The sequence below is a fragment of the Equus quagga genome, chromosome 14 (assembly GCF_021613505.1).
Source record: "Equus quagga isolate Etosha38 chromosome 14, UCLA_HA_Equagga_1.0, whole genome shotgun sequence".
In the NCBI taxonomy this organism is placed as follows: Eukaryota; Metazoa; Chordata; class Mammalia; order Perissodactyla; family Equidae; genus Equus; species Equus quagga.
The window spans coordinates 75,050,031-75,067,462 of record NC_060280.1 but is presented as its reverse complement, the minus strand read 5'-3'; the positions used below and the strand labels follow the sequence as shown (position 1 = coordinate 75,067,462).

The 17,432-nt window shown below is 54.6% G+C and overlaps 1 protein-coding gene across 1 annotated transcript in view; it reads left to right on the top strand.

The window, feature by feature from the left end:
• KIRREL3 (kirre like nephrin family adhesion molecule 3) overlaps positions 1-17,432 on the top strand; it is a 528,138-nt gene extending 510,706 nt beyond the window's left edge. The window contains exons 11-17 of the mRNA XM_046684618.1: positions 2,959-3,059; positions 5,040-5,238; positions 6,731-6,766; positions 8,151-8,258; positions 9,762-9,871; positions 12,848-12,934; positions 13,513-17,432. Coding sequence (XP_046540574.1) covers positions 2,959-3,059; positions 5,040-5,238; positions 6,731-6,766; positions 8,151-8,258; positions 9,762-9,871; positions 12,848-12,934; positions 13,513-13,956 — 1,085 coding nt within the window. The 3' untranslated portion in view covers positions 13,957-17,432. The remainder of the gene's footprint in view (positions 1-2,958; positions 3,060-5,039; positions 5,239-6,730; positions 6,767-8,150; positions 8,259-9,761; positions 9,872-12,847; positions 12,935-13,512) is intronic.

Sequence of the window (17,432 nt, the reverse complement as noted above, 5' to 3'; positions counted from 1 at the left end):
CAGCCTTTCCCAGATCAAAGCCCCAAGGCTCTGAGCCCCAGCAGAAATCCAGCCCCACATTTGTAGGGCCTCTGGGTTTGTAGGGCCCGATCTGCCCCAGATCAGGGGCCCAGAGAAGGGCTGAGCTGAATTCTAGAAATTTGGCCTGCCGGCTTCCTCTGAACCCAGGAAGCCACCCACTGACGCCTCATCTACTCTCCTCCTTTGCTAGAAAACTAATACCAGCTTGGTGCTGCCTCAGCCACCCCTCTGTGCTGTCCCCAGTAACCAGCCCCTGCGTCTATTTCCTTCCCTCTCCCCCTCCCCAAGGGTTGAGGCAGCCCCAGAGGACAGGTGACTCTACCCAGGCCCGGAGAGCTCACAGGCCACCTGTCCTGGGCAGAACCCTGACTCAGGAGCCTCCCTGCCTTTCCCGGGTGTCCCCAGGACACCACCAATACCCTGGCACTGCAGGGCTAAAAATAACAGCATCTGATGGTGCCTCTGTATATCCATGGCAACACAGGCTGCAGCCTTCTCCTGCCGCTCGGGGTCTGACACTGGGCTCGAGCGCCAGGTCCTGGTGAAGTCAGCCGCCTCCCGGCCAGGAGAGGGCACTGGGCAGCCAGCTCTGTTCCCTGGCCCCATGACCAGCCGGGATGGGGACCCTCAGACTCACACGTGGCCTCCAGGGTCCCCAAGCCTGAAGCTTTTAAATGAGCATCCTCGTTTCTGGGGAAAACGGGGTGGATAAAGGAGGGACTGACATTCCGTTGTCTCTTTAGACATCCAGGCATTTCCCAACAGGGATTTAAAGTGGCTTCTTGAGGAGGGAATGCACACCGAGAGGGACATTTCTCTTGGATTGGACACCCAGCCTGGGCCCTGGCATCTACCCAGAGTTTAATCTGCACCCTCAGGGTCCATCCTTCTGGGCGGACCCTCCAATCCTTCCAGCACAAGCTCCCCTAGGTTGCCAGGAAGAGAAACGCCCAAGGGATTGGAGTGAAGAAGCAAGGAGTCTGTTCGTTTGTTTCTGCTGAACTAGGGTCCGCTCAGGCTGAGGCAGGGGGTGGATTGAGTGGCCAGGGAAAAGGAGCCTGCCACCCCACACGGGAGTGGAACTGTCTGTGCGGGCGTCTAGAGAACAGCTGGAGGGACAGCGAAGCCCTTCGGAGAGGGGCCTGGCCTGGGCTGAAGGGATCGGACATCGTGAAAGGACCCAGAATGAGATGGGGTTCTCAACAAACCAACCCAGCCGGCAGACAGCTGCTGGCTGCTGCCCACCGTGCAATAAACTGGCCCAGATCTCAGTGACGTGGCTCAAACCCGGCACCCGCAGGAAGGGGGAGGTACACATACCTCTGCTGCACTGGGACTCCTCAGTCCTGTCCACCTTTATCCTGATTTCTGCTTTCTTTTATGAAGCCCTTAAACATGTACGCATTTGCCTGATCGCTTTAGAACGCCTGAGAGCCCCCCAGGGAATCCTCGCTCCTGGGTAGTGGAGGAGAAAAGGTTTGATGGCATGGTCACTTTCAGCTCAGCGGCAAAACAAAGCCCTCCCAGTTCCTCGGACATCAAGCCCTCCCCGCGCTGGGCCGAGGGATTCTTGGAGCAAAGCAAGCCCACTCTTACAGCCTCCTGAGGGTGGAAGCCCTCCTCTGGAAGGTCCCCACATCTGCCCTACTCAGCTCCCAGCCATTTGCCATCCTCTACCTCTGTCTCCTGTACCTTTTTTCCCCTTGGCTGAGAGCTACTCATAGAAATGCAGATCTGTTTTAATTAAGGTGGCTAATAAACAGCAATTATGTTTGCAGCGATTTTTGTTTGGTTCCCAGCATAATTTTGCCTGTCGTCCAGATCCCGCCCTAGCTATAGCTCTCTTTCCTCTCCTTCCTGCAACCTAAGCCCCAACCTTCACCCCTGGGATTGGGAAGGGGGCACGAGGGTCTCCATCCCCACACCGCTCGCTTCAGCTGCCCAGCCCAGCCAGGAAGTTAGCTGAGCGAATGGCTGAACTCGCCGCTCCTCCATCCCCTTTCACTGCCAGGTGGGCATACACAGGCAAGATTTAGGTTAGATATAAGGCAGAACTGGACAAAGCACTGTTGGACTTCTGGTTCCAGGTGCACTCTCTAGGCCATCCGATGCAGTAAATGAGGCAGGTACTACTGGAGACATCCATAGACACGTCACACACACACTCGTACATGCACGCGCGCACGCACACAGACTGCATGGAATAAGGTCGGGGTCAGCTCCGGAGCCGTGGCTTCCCCGGGGCCGTCTGGGTGTGCACGTGGAGGCAGGCAAGGCAATGAACTCCAGGATCTCCCGAGACATATGTGAGATGAAGGCTATGAACATGCCCAGCGCATTTCACCTGTCCAGGGTGGGATCCCCCCTTGGAAGAAGAACATCACCATTTAGTTTTCTCTTCCTCCCCGTTAGCCCAGCCCTGCTGAGGACACCCGGTTTGTTAGGCAAGCGCGCCCTCTACTGCAGATCTGAGAAAATGTCTTGAAATGGAACAGCTGGCTAAGGCGGAGGTGACATTACTTAGCACCATACACCCGTCCTCCCCAACACCTCCCCGACTCCCTTCTCAGGTTTAGCGCCTCCTTCACAAAGCTTTCCCCATCGGCCAGGTAGGATTCTCGCTCCTCTGAAGTCGGTTAGCACTTCATCTGTGTGCCTCCTGTGCTGGGAACTCTCACCGCCTCCTGTTACGGTTCCGTATGTCTTCTGGGCATCCTGACATAGAAGTCTTCACTCCTGATCCCTGGAGAGCTTTATGACTGAATGCGCAATTTATCTTTGAGTCCCATGCCTTGCACTTTACCTTACACATACAGGCCCTCAGTAAATGTTTGCTGATGATTGAATTAATGAATAAACTTCTGAACCCACCCAATAGGGGCCCAGCCGGGCACCTGCCCTTCCCAAATCCCTGAAGTGATGCTGTCTCCCCAACAGGACCCCCCATCATCTCCAGCACCCAGACCCAGCATGCCCTCCACGGAGAGAAGGGCCAGATCAAGTGCTTCATCCGGAGCACGCCGCCACCGGACCGCATTGTGAGTGCTTGCAGGTGGGGAGGGGAGGGCAAGGGGCACGGTCATCTCGGCCCACAGCTGTGCCACCACAGGGCCAGTAGGTATACGCCTCTGAGCTTCCTTTCCCCAGTGGGGAAAATTAGACCCACCTTGTCTCTTTTGGAAAGGCATCGTGAAGACAATCACAGGCAGCCTCCTTTCTCAGAACAGGCTGAGCCCCCAGGGTTCATCGGCAGGTGTATTTAACTCCGCTCTGCTGGTCAGCCGTGAGCTAACATGAATGCTTCTGACCGAATTCTGCATCCTGGGAGCAGAGGGGCAAGTGAGGGCAGCAGGAGGAAAAGATAGACGGGGTACAAGGCCAGTCTTTGGCAAAATCCTACCCAGAATCCAGTTTATAGTTGGCAACTCCTTTCTGCGCATCCCTGAGTCCGCCTCTATGGGCCTCCGCTGCCTTGCCATCCATGGAGAGCCCTCCCCCATTTATCAAGTCTTCCCCTCTAAAAATAGCACTCTGCTCTCCCTCCCTTCCTCAAAACTCTCAGCCCCGGAATGCAGCGAAGGCAATGGGCAGAGTTTTCACACTTAGCCCTCCCCAGTGTCTGCATTTGTAAAAGCAAGGGCCTTCCATCCAAGTCCATCTGAGACTGGTGGAAGCCCAAGCATGAAAACAAAGAGAGGTGAGTGTTTTCTAGCATTACTGGGGGGCAGATATTATTTTTAGTAAGCCCCCATGCCTAGGAGAGTCCTGCCGGCAGACTGCCCGGCTGGCTTCACAGGGCAGGTCTACCCTCTCACAGTGCAGGGTGCCAGGGAGGGTGTGGGGGCACACGCTGAAAACCTGTGGGTGTGCATGCCGGGCTGAGACACTGAGGCTGAACACGCTAACCCCGTCATCCTGTACACTACGATGTTGTTACAGCATCGCCACTGCTACACACTTTCTCAGGCATTCAGTTCATTCGCTGTCAAAGAATCACACGAAAATTGCAAGAATTTACATGTAGAACTAATACCTATGCCTCCCCATTCACTTCACTCTTTAATTTTTTTTAATGATAAGTGCAACACATTGTAGAATATTCCATTCACTCTTGAGCATATTCATGCAATCTTACTCTTCATAGATATCTAACTCCAGGCCAGTGGTTCTCAACCAGGGTGATTTTGCCCCCAGGGGCCATTTGGCGATGTGCGCAGACATTTTTGGTTGTTGCAACTGGAGGGATACTCTGGCATCTAGTGAGTCGAAGCCAAGGATGCTGCTAAACAACCTGCAGTGTTCAGGACAGCCCCCCAGCCAAGAATGATCCAGAACATCAAGTAGTGCCAAGTCTGAGAAACTACCTTCGGCTCACCGGTGCCCTCCAAGCACCTACCTACATTGCAACTCCTCACACACACTGTGAGCCTGGGTGTGTAAGGTGCTCACATGTTGAGGTGCTTACAGCACACGTGAAATGGCTCAGAGAAAAACGAAACTATCATCCTTATAACTAAGATAGATTAAGATTTTCACAAATACAACCCTCGGAACATACCTTTGTACAAACGGACAAAGTAACAAAACTAGACAGTCACTCTGGGGCTGGGCTTCAACCTCTGCCTGCCAGGTGGCAACACAGTGCCCAGGTGCCAGCACAGGCCAGCCCAGGGAGGGGCTCCCATCGCTGTCACAGAGTTCCCTGTTGGGCTGGAAAAATGTTCCAGTCAGAGCTACATAAGGCCACCTTGTCAATGGAAATACCCTCTGAAGTGGTCCAATCTGTGAGTGTGTGTATGTGTGTTTGTGGTGTGTGTGCATGTGTTATAATGTGTCTTTATGTGTGTACACAGTGTTGTGTATTGTGACGTGTGTGTGTACCTGTGCATACACATGCCGGTGCTGCGTGGCAGTGAGCATGAATGTGAGCCTGGCAGTGTCAGCCCTGGAGCCAGGGAGGCACCTGGTGTAGGTGGCTCTGGTGGGGGTCTCCTCCTAATTCTGCACACCTCGAACAGGCCTGGTCCTGGAAGGAGAATGTGCTGGAGTCAGGGACGTCTGGGCGCTACACGGTAGAGACGGTGAGCACCGAGGAGGGGGTCATCTCCACCCTGACCATCAGCAACATCGTGCGGGCTGACTTCCAGACCATCTACAACTGTACCGCCTGGAACAGCTTTGGCTCTGACACGGAGATCATCCGGCTCAAGGAGCAAGGTGGGGGCCGCCAGGGGACGAGGGGACCAGCAGGCCCTCTCCCGCCTAGGGCAGGGCCCCAGGCAAGGTCTTCCAGGGTCAGGAGGGGACGGAGTGCCTAGTCAAGGCTACAGGCAGGTTGGGGCCCGAGGACAAGTCACAGCACTCCACCTAACTTGCCACACAGCCTTGGGCAGGTCCACGGACCTTCTGTGCCCAGTTCCTCCCAGGATAAGGGGCACTAGCCTGCACCAGGAAATGAGAAGGGAAGAAAACTGCTCAGGGTGGTGGCCCTTCAGGGTGATGTTTCAGGGAAAGGTGACCACAAGAGCCAGCCCAGCTAATCCTCCAACAGCTTCTAAAGTCCCCGGCTTCTGTGCACTCAGCATTTCCCTAGTGTCCTTAGGGGTGTGTGATCTGCTGAGTGTCCTCAACGGGAGACACCAGGATGGGCGTGCGAGGACCCTGGCCCAGCCAGTTAAGACAACAAGCCAGTCCAGCTACCAAAAGTCCCTGGAGGGTGCCCATGCTGAGCTACGAGGTAGGGCTTGAGCTGTCCCAACCCCTGGTGTGTGGGGGATGGGCTCAGACCGTCTACAGTTTCCCAGGGGACGTAGGAGACACATGGACCACTGTGCTCTGAGGGAAACACCAGTCAGAAGGGCAGTGCTGGGCGGAAGGGTCAGAGCTGCTGGGCGGGTGAGAGGGAGGAGGAGGGAAGTGGAGGGTTCACCCCACTGTGACCCCTTGTGCAGACCGTCAGCTCCTAGTCAGGGAGATGCTAAGAACTCCAGTCTCTGCTTGAAGGTCTCAACAGAGACCAGAGGGTGGGGAGTCTTGGAGGGGCATAGGGGTGGATCAGAGAAGATCAGCAGACAGCCGGCAGCCCACTGGGTCCTGAGATGGGCTGCAGGTCTTATCCTTTTCGCCAGCAGGAGTCAGTCCATGGTGGACAGGGCAGTCCAGGGGGCCTTGGCCCTGGCAGTCTCTGGCACCCTCCAAGATGAAGGCCCACCCCCAGGCTGTGAGGCCCTGGCCAGAGATTCTAGGTCAAGCAGGTGGTCTCAGCTGGGCCCTCAGGCCTCAGGGCCACCCTGTGGATCCCAACACCTCTTCCCTAATAGGTGCTGCTTTGCATAATGCTTTGCACATAATTTGCATAATGTCATCCACACATCATCCCAAACCTTCCCAGTCACCTGTTGCTTACCCTCCATGTCTTCCCCTCAGTGCCCCCACCCACTGTGCCCTCCCCGTGGTGTTCTCACCCCAACCTCCCCAGACCCCCAGCTTTGACTTCTCTCTCTGGTCCCTACCCCCCTGGGGTCTCTAAGTCAGTCTGAACGAACTGCCAAGTTCAGTTTGGCTAGCCTGCATCTGTTGGGTGGTCCCAGAGACATGATGGAGGAGGGAGCCCCCTCACCCCAGCCCCCTCCAGAGGGCCGGCCCCCAGGCACACCCCACCCTGGCCGGCCAGGCCCTGGCTGTGGACGCTTGCTTTATTTCCAAACAGGTTCGGAAATGAAGTCGGGAGCCGGGCTGGAAGCAGGTACGAAGGAGACATGAGAACTCCCCGGGATGGGGGGAAGGGACCTCTGGGCTAGTGGGGGAGGGAACCCAAAAGGGGGTAGGGAGGCCTGTGCAGGCCGCTAACTTCTCTGCCCTCCCCCTGTCTCGAGAGTTTAGCGCAGTCAGAGCAGCAGGGAGAGGAGTTCCCAGCCAACGTGGGTCTAGGGACCCCAGAGACCTGTCTCCTATGTCGCTGCCGCCAGAGCCCCCAAGCTCCTTGCAGCCCAGGACACTGGTCCTGCTCCTCCTGCTCCGTCCGTCCCTCCCCTTCCCTTAGGAGCCCTGGCTTCTCCCGTCGGGAATCAGCTCGTGCTTGCCTGGCCCCCTTCTATTTCCAGTCTCTCCCTGACTCTCCCTGCTTCTCAACATCATCACCAGCTTGGCCATCGCTTCCCAGGATGCCAGGCCTCCCAGCCTGTGCTGTGGCCTGCGTAACCTATGCTAATCCACGCTTTCTCACTCGCTGCCTCCCCCGGCTCCTGCTGCTCCCCATGGAACTGTCATCTCACTGTCAGGCCGAGGCAAGGCTGTTGGGCAGTGCCTCCCTCTGCAGGCACCTGGCAGCAAAGTGGTCATTAGGCTCCCTGGGATGAGTTGCTCTGTCTTGAGACGCTACAGGAGACGATTGCCCCATCTGCCAAGGAGAAACCCAGAAAAGAGAATCAGGACATTGCAAGCCAGACTCCACAGGGCTGACAAAGGCCTTGCGGAAGATGTGGGGGTCTTCTGCCCTAGCTCTCCCAGCACACTGCCCTGGAAGGAGCTAGGCCCAGCCGGTCAGCTCCTTCAGCAAGCTCCTTGTGGGCCCCACACGGGCCCTCCCCAGTAGAAGCAAGCTCAGAGGCAACACAGTTGTCTGCCTGCTGCTGCACTCTCCCTGAGCCCCTCAGAGCCCCTTCTGGTGCTGGGGCAGTGCCTTCTTCCCACCTCCCTCTCACATGTGTCTGTTCACACTCATCAGAGCTCCCCAGCACCTTCCTTTGTGACTGAGACTCCTCGTGCCCTGTCCCCCGCCCAGTCCTTCTCCAGGGGACTTGGAGGGTGTTCTGTCCAGAGACATCCAGCCTCGCCTCTCCTCTCTGTGTCCCTCTCCCCTGGCCCTCCCCTCCCTGTGTCTGCTTGCCTCCCCCTCCCTCCACCACTGGTCCTCCCACCCTCTCCTCCACCACCTGTCCCCCTTGAGCTGACCTCTGCTGGACTCTGCCAGTGCCTGCCCAGCCCCCAAGGCATTCCCCAGGAGGCCCATGTGCAGTGATCTGGCCCCAGCTTGGCAAGGGCTACACCCGAGGGAACTGGGTGAGGTCCTGGGGAGAGAGTGAGCTGCCCCGGGTCCTTCATCAGCTGTGCTTGCTTCTCTCCCACAGAGTCTGTGCCGATGGCCGTCATCATCGGGGTGGCTGTAGGAGCTGGTGTGGCCTTCCTCGTCCTTATGGCAACCATCGTGGCCTTCTGCTGTGCTCGCTCCCAGAGAAGTACGGGAGGGAGACCCGGGATCTCAGGGAGGGGGACAGAGAAAAGGGCCAGGCTCAGACTGCCCCAGAGAGCAAGTAAGCAGGAGTGCAATGAGAGGGGGCCTTACAGTGCTGTGAGCCGCTGGGGCAGGGACAGTCCGACACATCCTATTTGTGCGTGGCTTCGTGTGGTGGCCAGCACACAGTGGGCACTCAGCTGATGCTGAGCTGGACTAAGTGAACTTCAACCAACAGGGCAGTCAGCCAGCACTTGAGATTGACCACGTGTAGCACTCTTGATGGGAACTGTACAGAAATCTGGGGTGGAGTGGGGGAAAGAGGTGGTTTGATCCTTATTCTCCAAGATCTGCTAGTCTAACCGGAAAAGCAGGACACCCACACATGGTGGGGGTGGGGAAGCATTCAAGGAATTGCTTTGTGTAGACTTTTAAAGGTCTTTAGTCGTTAGCAATAAAATTCTGGTGTTTATGCACTCTTGAAGAATTGCGTGTGCCTGGAGTTTCCATCCTGGGAATGGCCCTGATGTTAGGTGTGATAGACTGATGCATGGAACTGTAAAATGGGAAGGCAGAGTAGAGGTGAAAACAATGGAGACACAGTCTTCTAGTCCAACCTTTTCTGCCACTGGACCTTGGGCAAGCCACTCTATTGCAGGCCTCAGCTTCTTCATGTGTAATAGTAAGGGGTTGGATGAGGTGACTTTTATGACCCCACTGGCTCAAACATCCAACATTCTATGAGCATAAGTAACAAGATGAATAATCAGGGTAAACCTGCTCCCTCCACCACTTGGCAGCCTTCCCGTATTGGAAGAAAGCTGAGTGTTCCCCTTGCGTTTCCTCCACTCCAAGCTAAGCAGCCTTGGCTCCCTTGACTGCCCCCAGAGAATGTGGTCTCAGGACCTCCCTCACTGCCCTCTCAGTGGAAATTACAGGAGAGCATATTTAGGTAAGAATTTTCTAACAGAGCTCTCCAACTATAAATCGGCTGTCTCCTCTAGAAATTGTGAAGTCTCCATTGTGGAAGCATTGATGCAGGAGCTGGACCACCAAGTGTCAGGGATGTTTCTGTTTTGGGTGGGAGGCTGACCATTAAGGTCCTTTCTAACAGCAAGATTTGTGATTCTCTGAATGGAGAGATCATAGCCAGGTGGAGGAGGTCAGAAAAGACTTCTAGAAGGAGGTGAGAATTTAGTAGGATGAAAAGGACCTAGCTCTGTAAGGGGGATGAATGGTTGAGGACAGCTTCTCAAGGCACGGGAGCAGCAGTGACAGGCTGAGGCGCATGCAGCCAGGAGCCAGTGGAGAAAGAGCTCTGAGGCCCCAACAGCCCATAGCACGTCCACACAGGTGTTCTCTTGGCAGGAGGCCATGAAGCTGCTGAGATCAGGCACTGAAGGGTAAACTCGGGGTGGCGGCGGCAGCCAGGGCTTGACATCTCAGGCCCTAATGCCTGAGGATGAGAACTGAATCTGTCGTCCACACTTTCCTATCTTACGTCCAGATCTCAAAGGTGTTGTGTCAGCCAAGAATGATATCCGAGTGGAGATTGTCCACAAGGAGCCTGCCTCTGGTCGGGAGACTGAGGAACACCCCACCATCAAGCAGCTGATGGTGAGAGTGCCGTCTTATCCCCACCCCACCCCAACCTCTGTGCCCTGAAGGTCCTGGGACTGGAGCCTTCCTGATGCCCTAGGTGCTCCCGAGAAGCAGAGCTTCAACAAGATGCGCCCTCACCCCCATAATAGGCCAGGCACGTCCTCTCAGCCAACAGGGATTTATTGTGTGTCTACTGTACTGCACTTGGTGTTCTAGGAGACTCAGAGACATCCAAGATGCAGTCCCTGCTCTCAAAGAACCTGGCTGTTCAGTAGGAAGAGAAGACAGACGCATAAATTGCCGTAATCTGTTGTCACGTAGCAATTCTACACACAGACACACGTCAATATTACAGATGTTCAGTGCGTACCCTGCCCCACCCCACCCCAAGAACGGTCTGCAAACAGCATGGATTCCTCTTTGGGAAGTGGATCGCTTCCCAGAAATAAACTCATAACTTCTCCAGCAACCCCACCCTGCCCCTCCTCTTCCTGATCCACACTGGATGGACTGTAATGTAGCCAGCTGTCCAAGCAGAAACCAGAACACTGTGCTACAACATTCTAGTGCCTGCTATGCCATGGTTGTCATATGTTGGAGAAACAGCAGCAAGCAAGGGATAACGAGCATGGACTTCTCTGTGCCTCAGTCTCCTCATCTCTGAGATGGGGATGAAACTAAGAGTACACAAGGCCTTGGGGGGATAAATGGGTAATGCCTACAGAGCCCCGAGCCCATGGAACACAGTGAGTGCTCCAGAAAGGTTACCCGTTTGCATTGCTCTGCAGTCACCTCTTTCCTGATCCGTCTCCACTAGATGGTGAGCAAGCTGCCTCGTTCACCCTGTGTCTCCGCGCCTTACACTGTCCCTGGTGGATGCTCACCAATGTTTATTGAACTGAACTCAGTTTCCTCTGCCGCTCTTTTTCTATCCAATTGATTTTCAGGTCCTGTCAATTCCACTTCAAGAAGTTTCTCACGTTTGTGCCCTTACCTCTACTCCACTGTTACACTTCAGTTCCGGCCTCATCCTTGCTGCCCCGACTCTTACAGCAGCCTCCTAAGTGGTCTTACCATCCTAGTCTTTGACCACTTCACTCAGTCCCCCTCCGGAGTCGCACAAAAAGGATCCTTCAAAAATGCAAATATGATCCTCTTTCTGTGCTACTTAAAATGCCTCGTGGCCAAGTGGTTACGTTCTCACGCTCCGTTGCGGTGGCCCCGGGTCTCGCTGGTTCAGATCCTGGGTGTGGACATGGCACCACTTGTCAGGCCACGCTGAGGCAGCATCCCACATACCACAACTGGAAGGACCCACAACCAAAAAAATATACAACTATGTACTGGGGGTGGGGGGGGGGGGGAGAAAAAGCAGGAAGAAATGCTCCTCTTTTATAGTGCATTGCTCTAATGACCTGTCAGCCTCCCCAGTTAGCCCAGAGGTCCTGTTCCTGCATCTACACGTGTCTGCTTCCCTGGGCTAATAAAGTGCCCAGCACAGTAGAGTGTTTGGTCTTACAAGGGAGGAGACCACAGCCTAGCCCTGAGAAGGAATGGACATCTCTGTAGATGAGCTTTTTGCGATGAGGAGGCACCCAGGCCAGTCCTTCGTCCCAGATGAGACCTTGAAGTCCCTCCCAATGGAACATTCTGATTGCCTCAGACTGTCTCCACTCACCCCCCCACCCCCACCCCAGCCCCATCCAAACCCTCAGGAAAGAGGGGAGGTCACTCAGTAGTCAATTAAGAACAGTGGGCCAAACACATCTCCAGCAGAGGGACCTGCTGAGGGCTCTGTGGCCAAGCCTCCCCTTGGGGAGGTCTTCAGTCCCCCACTCCCTTCAGCCCCTTGCCCCAGACGGCCCTCACCTCAGGGAGAGGCAGGCTTAGAAGTTGAATCTGATGGAAAAGAACTCCAATCCAGATAGAGCCAGAGCTTTTACTGGAAAATGAAAAAAGCAGCAGTAGTGAGGAGGTAACAGTGTGGGAGCACTGGCTGGTTCCCTGGGGCTCCAGAGAGACCAGGAAAGTGAGTCACAGGGAGAAGAAACACCCCAGCTCAGAGGGTGGGTGGGAACGTGGCCTAGATGGAGTTATGTGCAGAAGCGATCCCGGGAAGCGCCTGACGTGCCACAGGGTACCGTCACTGTGGTCATTCAGATTAACCTACCCGCTGCGTGCTGAGCGTGCTTCATTTTTCACCTTCGGTCTAATTATTATCTTAATTTTCAGTAATTCAGAGCTCTGACACTTGATTCATTTGTCCAACATAAATATAACATTTGTGACAGCCCTACTTGTATATCAGGCCCTGAGCTGGGCACCAGTGAATCCGAGAATTAATAAAACACAAATATGGTTCCATTCCAGAAGCATTTTGGTTCATGACCTCAAAACACAAGGCACAGTTCCAAGTGTGCTGGGGACTGAAAGAGAAACAAATGATCCTTGCCCTCGGGCTTTTTGGCCTCTGTTAAGGAAGATAACTTTTAGTACATCTATGTCATCCCTCTGAATAACAGGTGTAGCATCTCACGGGTTGTGATTCCTTTTTAAGGCTTAGTTAAGCCTAACACTGCCCTGCTGGGGCCCCACCCTGTGCCCTGTGGTCTAGGTGCTATAATTATTTAACTACAGGGCCTGCTCCCTATGGGCACAGCTGTGTCTTAATCTGTGTATGCCTGACCCTTGGCACAGTGAGGGACCTGAAATTCAGTAAATGCTCAGTGAATTGGATTGAATCAGCCAGGTGAGATCTCTGGAGGTGATACTCTAGCCCAAGGGAAGAAAGTGTGGTCTTGGCGACCTGCCCCAGGGGTCCAGGAACTCTCCTGACTCCTTCACCTGCCTCCCCTGGGCCAGAAGTGAGAGGTGGGGGGAGCGGAGGCAGAGATGGCAAGCCTCTTTTGAGTTCATTTTGCCATCCTTTCCTTGGGGAAGTGGATGTTTAGCCCACCTCCTATCCACTGAGCAGCCATTTTTGGGTTGCAGATGGACCGGGGAGAATTCCAACAAGACTCAGTGCTGAAGCAGCTGGAGGTCCTCAAAGAGGAGGAGAAGGAGTTTCAGAACCTGAAGGTAAGAACAGCCGCAGGGTATGAGATGAGAATCTGGTCTTCAGCTCTGAGGACCAAGACTCAGAGCCAGACAAATGCTGGCAGCAAGCCAAAAAGAAAGGCCAGAGGCCACTTTGGGGACAGGCGCTGTCCTCTCCCTAAGGTGGGACACTCCCCTGCCGAAGGCACTGCCCTCTCACCCCCACACTAAGGAGTGAGAGAGGGCAGGTGGAGGGCCGGCACTTCTCTCCTCCTACAGCCTCCTCACAAATCAATTTTAAAATTGTTTCCATGTTCTGGACAAAAACAGAAAACAATTGGAGCCTGGCTCTCCAGTGACTTCGCACTGCCCTTACATGAAGAAACATGCCCAGTGGCGAGCCCCCGTTTCCCTCCCTTCAGCACCTGCTCGCCTTGCTGCCACCTCAACACCTGCCAGCCCTCTCTCCTCAGTGTCCCCACCAGCCCCACCCCATTTCTCCCCAGCTGTCTGTGCTCATCCCTTCCTGTGTGAGGCAGGCCTGGCTCAGCCTAGGAAGCCCCAGCCGGCTCAGAGCAGGCTCCGTCTGCCAGTGACCCTGCTCTTACTCTTGCTCCCAGGACCCCACCAATGGCTACTACAGTGTCAACACCTTCAAAGAGCACCACTCGACCCCCACCATCTCGCTCTCCAGCTGTCAGCCGGACCTCCGTCCCGCAGGCAAGCAGCGGGTGCCCACAGGCATGTCCTTCACCAACATCTACAGCACCCTGAGTGGCCAAGGCCGCCTCTACGACTACGGGCAGAGGTTCGTGCTGGGCATGGGCAGTTCGTCCATCGAGCTCTGCGAGCGGGAGTTCCAGAGAGGCTCCCTCAGCGACAGCAGCTCCTTCCTGGACACGCAGTGCGACAGCAGCGTCAGCAGCAGCGGCAAGCAGGATGGCTACGTGCAGTTCGACAAGGCCAGCAAGGCTTCCGCCTCCTCTTCCCACCACTCCCAGTCCTCTTCCCAGAACTCCGACCCCAGCCGGCCCCTGCAGCGGCGGATGCAGACTCACGTCTAAGGATCCCCAACTGTGGGTGGGGAGGGCCGCGGAGAGGTGCATTCTGGCTCTCCAGAGACGATGGATACTTTGCAGAGGACCCCAGAACCGGCCGCCTCCAGGACAGCCCCTGAGCGCCTCTGCTACCACCCTCCTCCGAAGCCCTGATCAAGCACAAATGTGGGTCCCCAGCTGCAGTGTGCCAGAGGCGTGCGGGTGGGGAAGTGGTCAGAGGATGCAGCTGAGCACACTGTGCTCTGTGCTGGACCTGCCAGCCGCAGCCCTTTCCTGGAGGCCCCTCCACTCCCTGCTCCTCCCACAGGCGCCAGAGGCAGCTCTCACTTCGCTTTAATGAAACTGCCATCCACTCTCCAGTCTCCCCGTGAGCTCTGCCCTCGGCTGCCCATAAGCCCTACCCCTGTGCCTGTGCTCCTGTACGACCCTGGGGAGAAGGGGGTGAAGCTGCCCCAGAGACCCCAGCACCCCCCACTGCTCAGCACCCAGACCCTGGAGGCTGAGAAGCCAGAAACAGCCCTGGCCAAAGGAGTGTCCCTCCCCGCCCTGGCCAGGAGCCCACCCCTAACTTGTTTGGTGTTTTGTGTCCATACCCTTGCAGTTCTGTCCTTGGACTGGATGCCACTGAACTCTGAGGAGGGACTGGCCCAATCAGAGACTGGTGCACTGGGAGGGGAGGGAGCGGAAGGAGGGAAGGCATGAGCATTTGGGGAACCCCTCACCCTTAGCAGGCTGTGGGATTCAGAGCCTCCCCTGCCCCCCCACCCTCGCGCTGCTCTGTGTACCTCCTTCCTCCCCCACAGCACAATCAGAGCGAATACAAGGAGTGTGGGAGCTTCTCTGGTCAGGGTCCTTTAAACAGTCCTAGAGAGTGTTTCCTAAGAGCTGGAGGGTTGATGAATCTTCAGGGGCCTTGATTCACACGAGGAACAATGGTCCTATCTTCAGGAAGACTCCATGGGTAAGAAAGAAAGTGTATCTACACCTCACCCCTCCTGCTCACCACCTGAGAATAAATGTTAGGGCCATCACTCCACAAATCCGTTCTGTCCTTCTGTTCCTGCAGAGCCACGGGAAGAACCCAAGAGCCCAGAGTAGGCTTTGGGAACCCAAGGTTCTTTGCCTTCTTTATTCAATTTTCCTAGATAATGAAGGCAGTTGATAGCTCTGGTTGTGGTGACAACAGCACCTACAGACAGATGCCTCACCTTGTGGTTGTGTACAACCCAGAGGGCGTGCAAAAGCAGGACTCACCAACCACCCGACTCAGCTGAATACAGCTCAGCGGCAAAGTGGTCATGCTGCACACTGGAGGGGTCATTCCAGGCCTTGCTCTCAGCAATATTCTGCAAGGGAAGCTCCCTGCATTAGGGCTTCAGGGAAGGAGGCCCTCTTCAAAGAGCCTGTGCCACCAAGCACCCTAACACTCTACTATGAGACTCAGTAATGTTCTACAAATGGCCTTGTTTGCATGACAAGCTTGATGGAGTGATGGCAGATCAGATGGGAAGAATAAATCGGGGCAAGTTAGAATGCTAGTTCAGGGAACAGAATTCAAATGGAACTTTGGAGAACCCAAACTGTCCCTAAGGTTGGAGGTTCCTCCTAAGTTTTAGGCCCTTCTTCTCCAACCTTTCCCAGTAGTCCTACCTGTCATGGGAACCTTCATCTCTAAACTCTGTGCTTCCTTCCATACATCGATTCCTTGGATGGCCCCAACCATAGATTCTGTACGTAGCTTTCATAGTGCCTCCACTCAGGCAACTGTTCGGCTTCCACCATGCTTCCTATTGCTTCAAAGCTCCCAAGTTCCCTAGCTCCCAAGGTGGTCTTCCCTACGTCAGTGGTTGGGGGAGATTTACTTCCTAATCCTTACCACAGCCTGCCTGCCTTGCCTCTTGCCCCCTGCCCCCTGCCCCCTACACACATACACAGCTCTCATAATAGGGTAGAGGTGCCCATCTTTTCCTCTCATAATAGGGTGGAGTTGCCCATCCTTTCCTGGAACCCAAGGTTATCACACAGAATAACCAGAAGAAAAGGGAAGAAATCCGTTTCCCATGGAGCAGAATGGCCTCTTCTCCCCTCTGAGCTTTGGGCCTCCCCCCTGCCTAGGGGAAGAACGTGGACTATCAGGAAGATGAGCAGAGAGCACAGGGGCTGCACAGTCCAGGCTCAGACATGCAGTGCCCAACCCCCTGAGCTGTCTCCAAGGTACAAATACAGCAAAGAGATGCTGAAGGGACAGGAGGTCATAAGTGAGGCCTGGGCAAAAGACAAGAACATGGAGGGGAAAATCAGTAGCATCTGGGGGCTTCTGGAACATTGAGCACTGAGAAGGAGCCCAGACTGAGCTATGTGCATCCCTCAGTGTCTCCAGCCCTATTTACTTCTCACAAAGGAGTGAGGGTGCAAAAGAGCTGAGAAAGGGAGGTGTGAAAAAAAATTGAAGGCAGCGGGGAGCCTTGAATTCCACTGTAGGTGATCGCAGATTAACTGAAATGAATGCTTTACATTTATAATCTTATTTAATCCTCACAGTTTTACAAACTATCACCATTTTATAGATGAGGGATTGAGGCTGAAAAGAAGCCAAAAGACATGCATGCCCAAGGTCACAGAGCTAAAAAGTGGCAAACGTGAGATTTAAACACACGTGATTTCCTTGGTAAAATGTTTCCAGCCTACAGTGCAAACTCAAGGCCACTTTCATCCTAGAATATGATGAAAATGGCCAACAGCAAAGGCCATCTGCTAACACCCACTCTGGGGGAGGCCAAGCAAGGACAGCTCCATTAGGAAGGCGGGACTGGCATCCTCCACCTCAAGTCCCCAGATGACCTGGACAGACCACAACTCCCTGGGAGACAAAGCTGTTCTGTGTATCAAATCACCCCCACCCCTACCAAGGCCAGTATCCAGTTTTCTGATAGCTTTAAAATCCATTATTGGCTCCGAGTCACTGGATGGGAGCCCAGTTTCTGACTCTCAGGCTCGTTATCAGTCTGGAAAGGCCAGGGTTATTTCCACCACTTCTTCAACTTTCACGGAATAGGAAGCGCTCCCACAGGAAGAGCCAGAATACCACATGAAGTCTGTCCCTGATGGAGCCTACTGAACCACGGGCCATCCAGGCACAGGCCTTGAAGCTGCCTTTGACTCTCTGGAGTGGAAAGGACCGGGGCAGATGAAAATAACTATGATGCAGTCCTTAGGAGATTTCTTAGAACAGGAGAAAAGGAAACAACAGGACTTCCGTCTCTCACTTCCTGTATGGGAAGGCACATACTCGGGGTAGGGTGTATGCTCTTACGGAATCAGAATTGAAATCCCAGGGAACACACTCCACAAGTTCAATTAGCTCTTCCCAGGTATCGTGTGCGGCTCATAACGGCACCAGAAAAAAAGACAGAGGGGAGTCCTGCAATTAGTTTCCTCTCTAGGAAGTTTCCCTATAAAATAAACTCTTTATTAAAATAAAA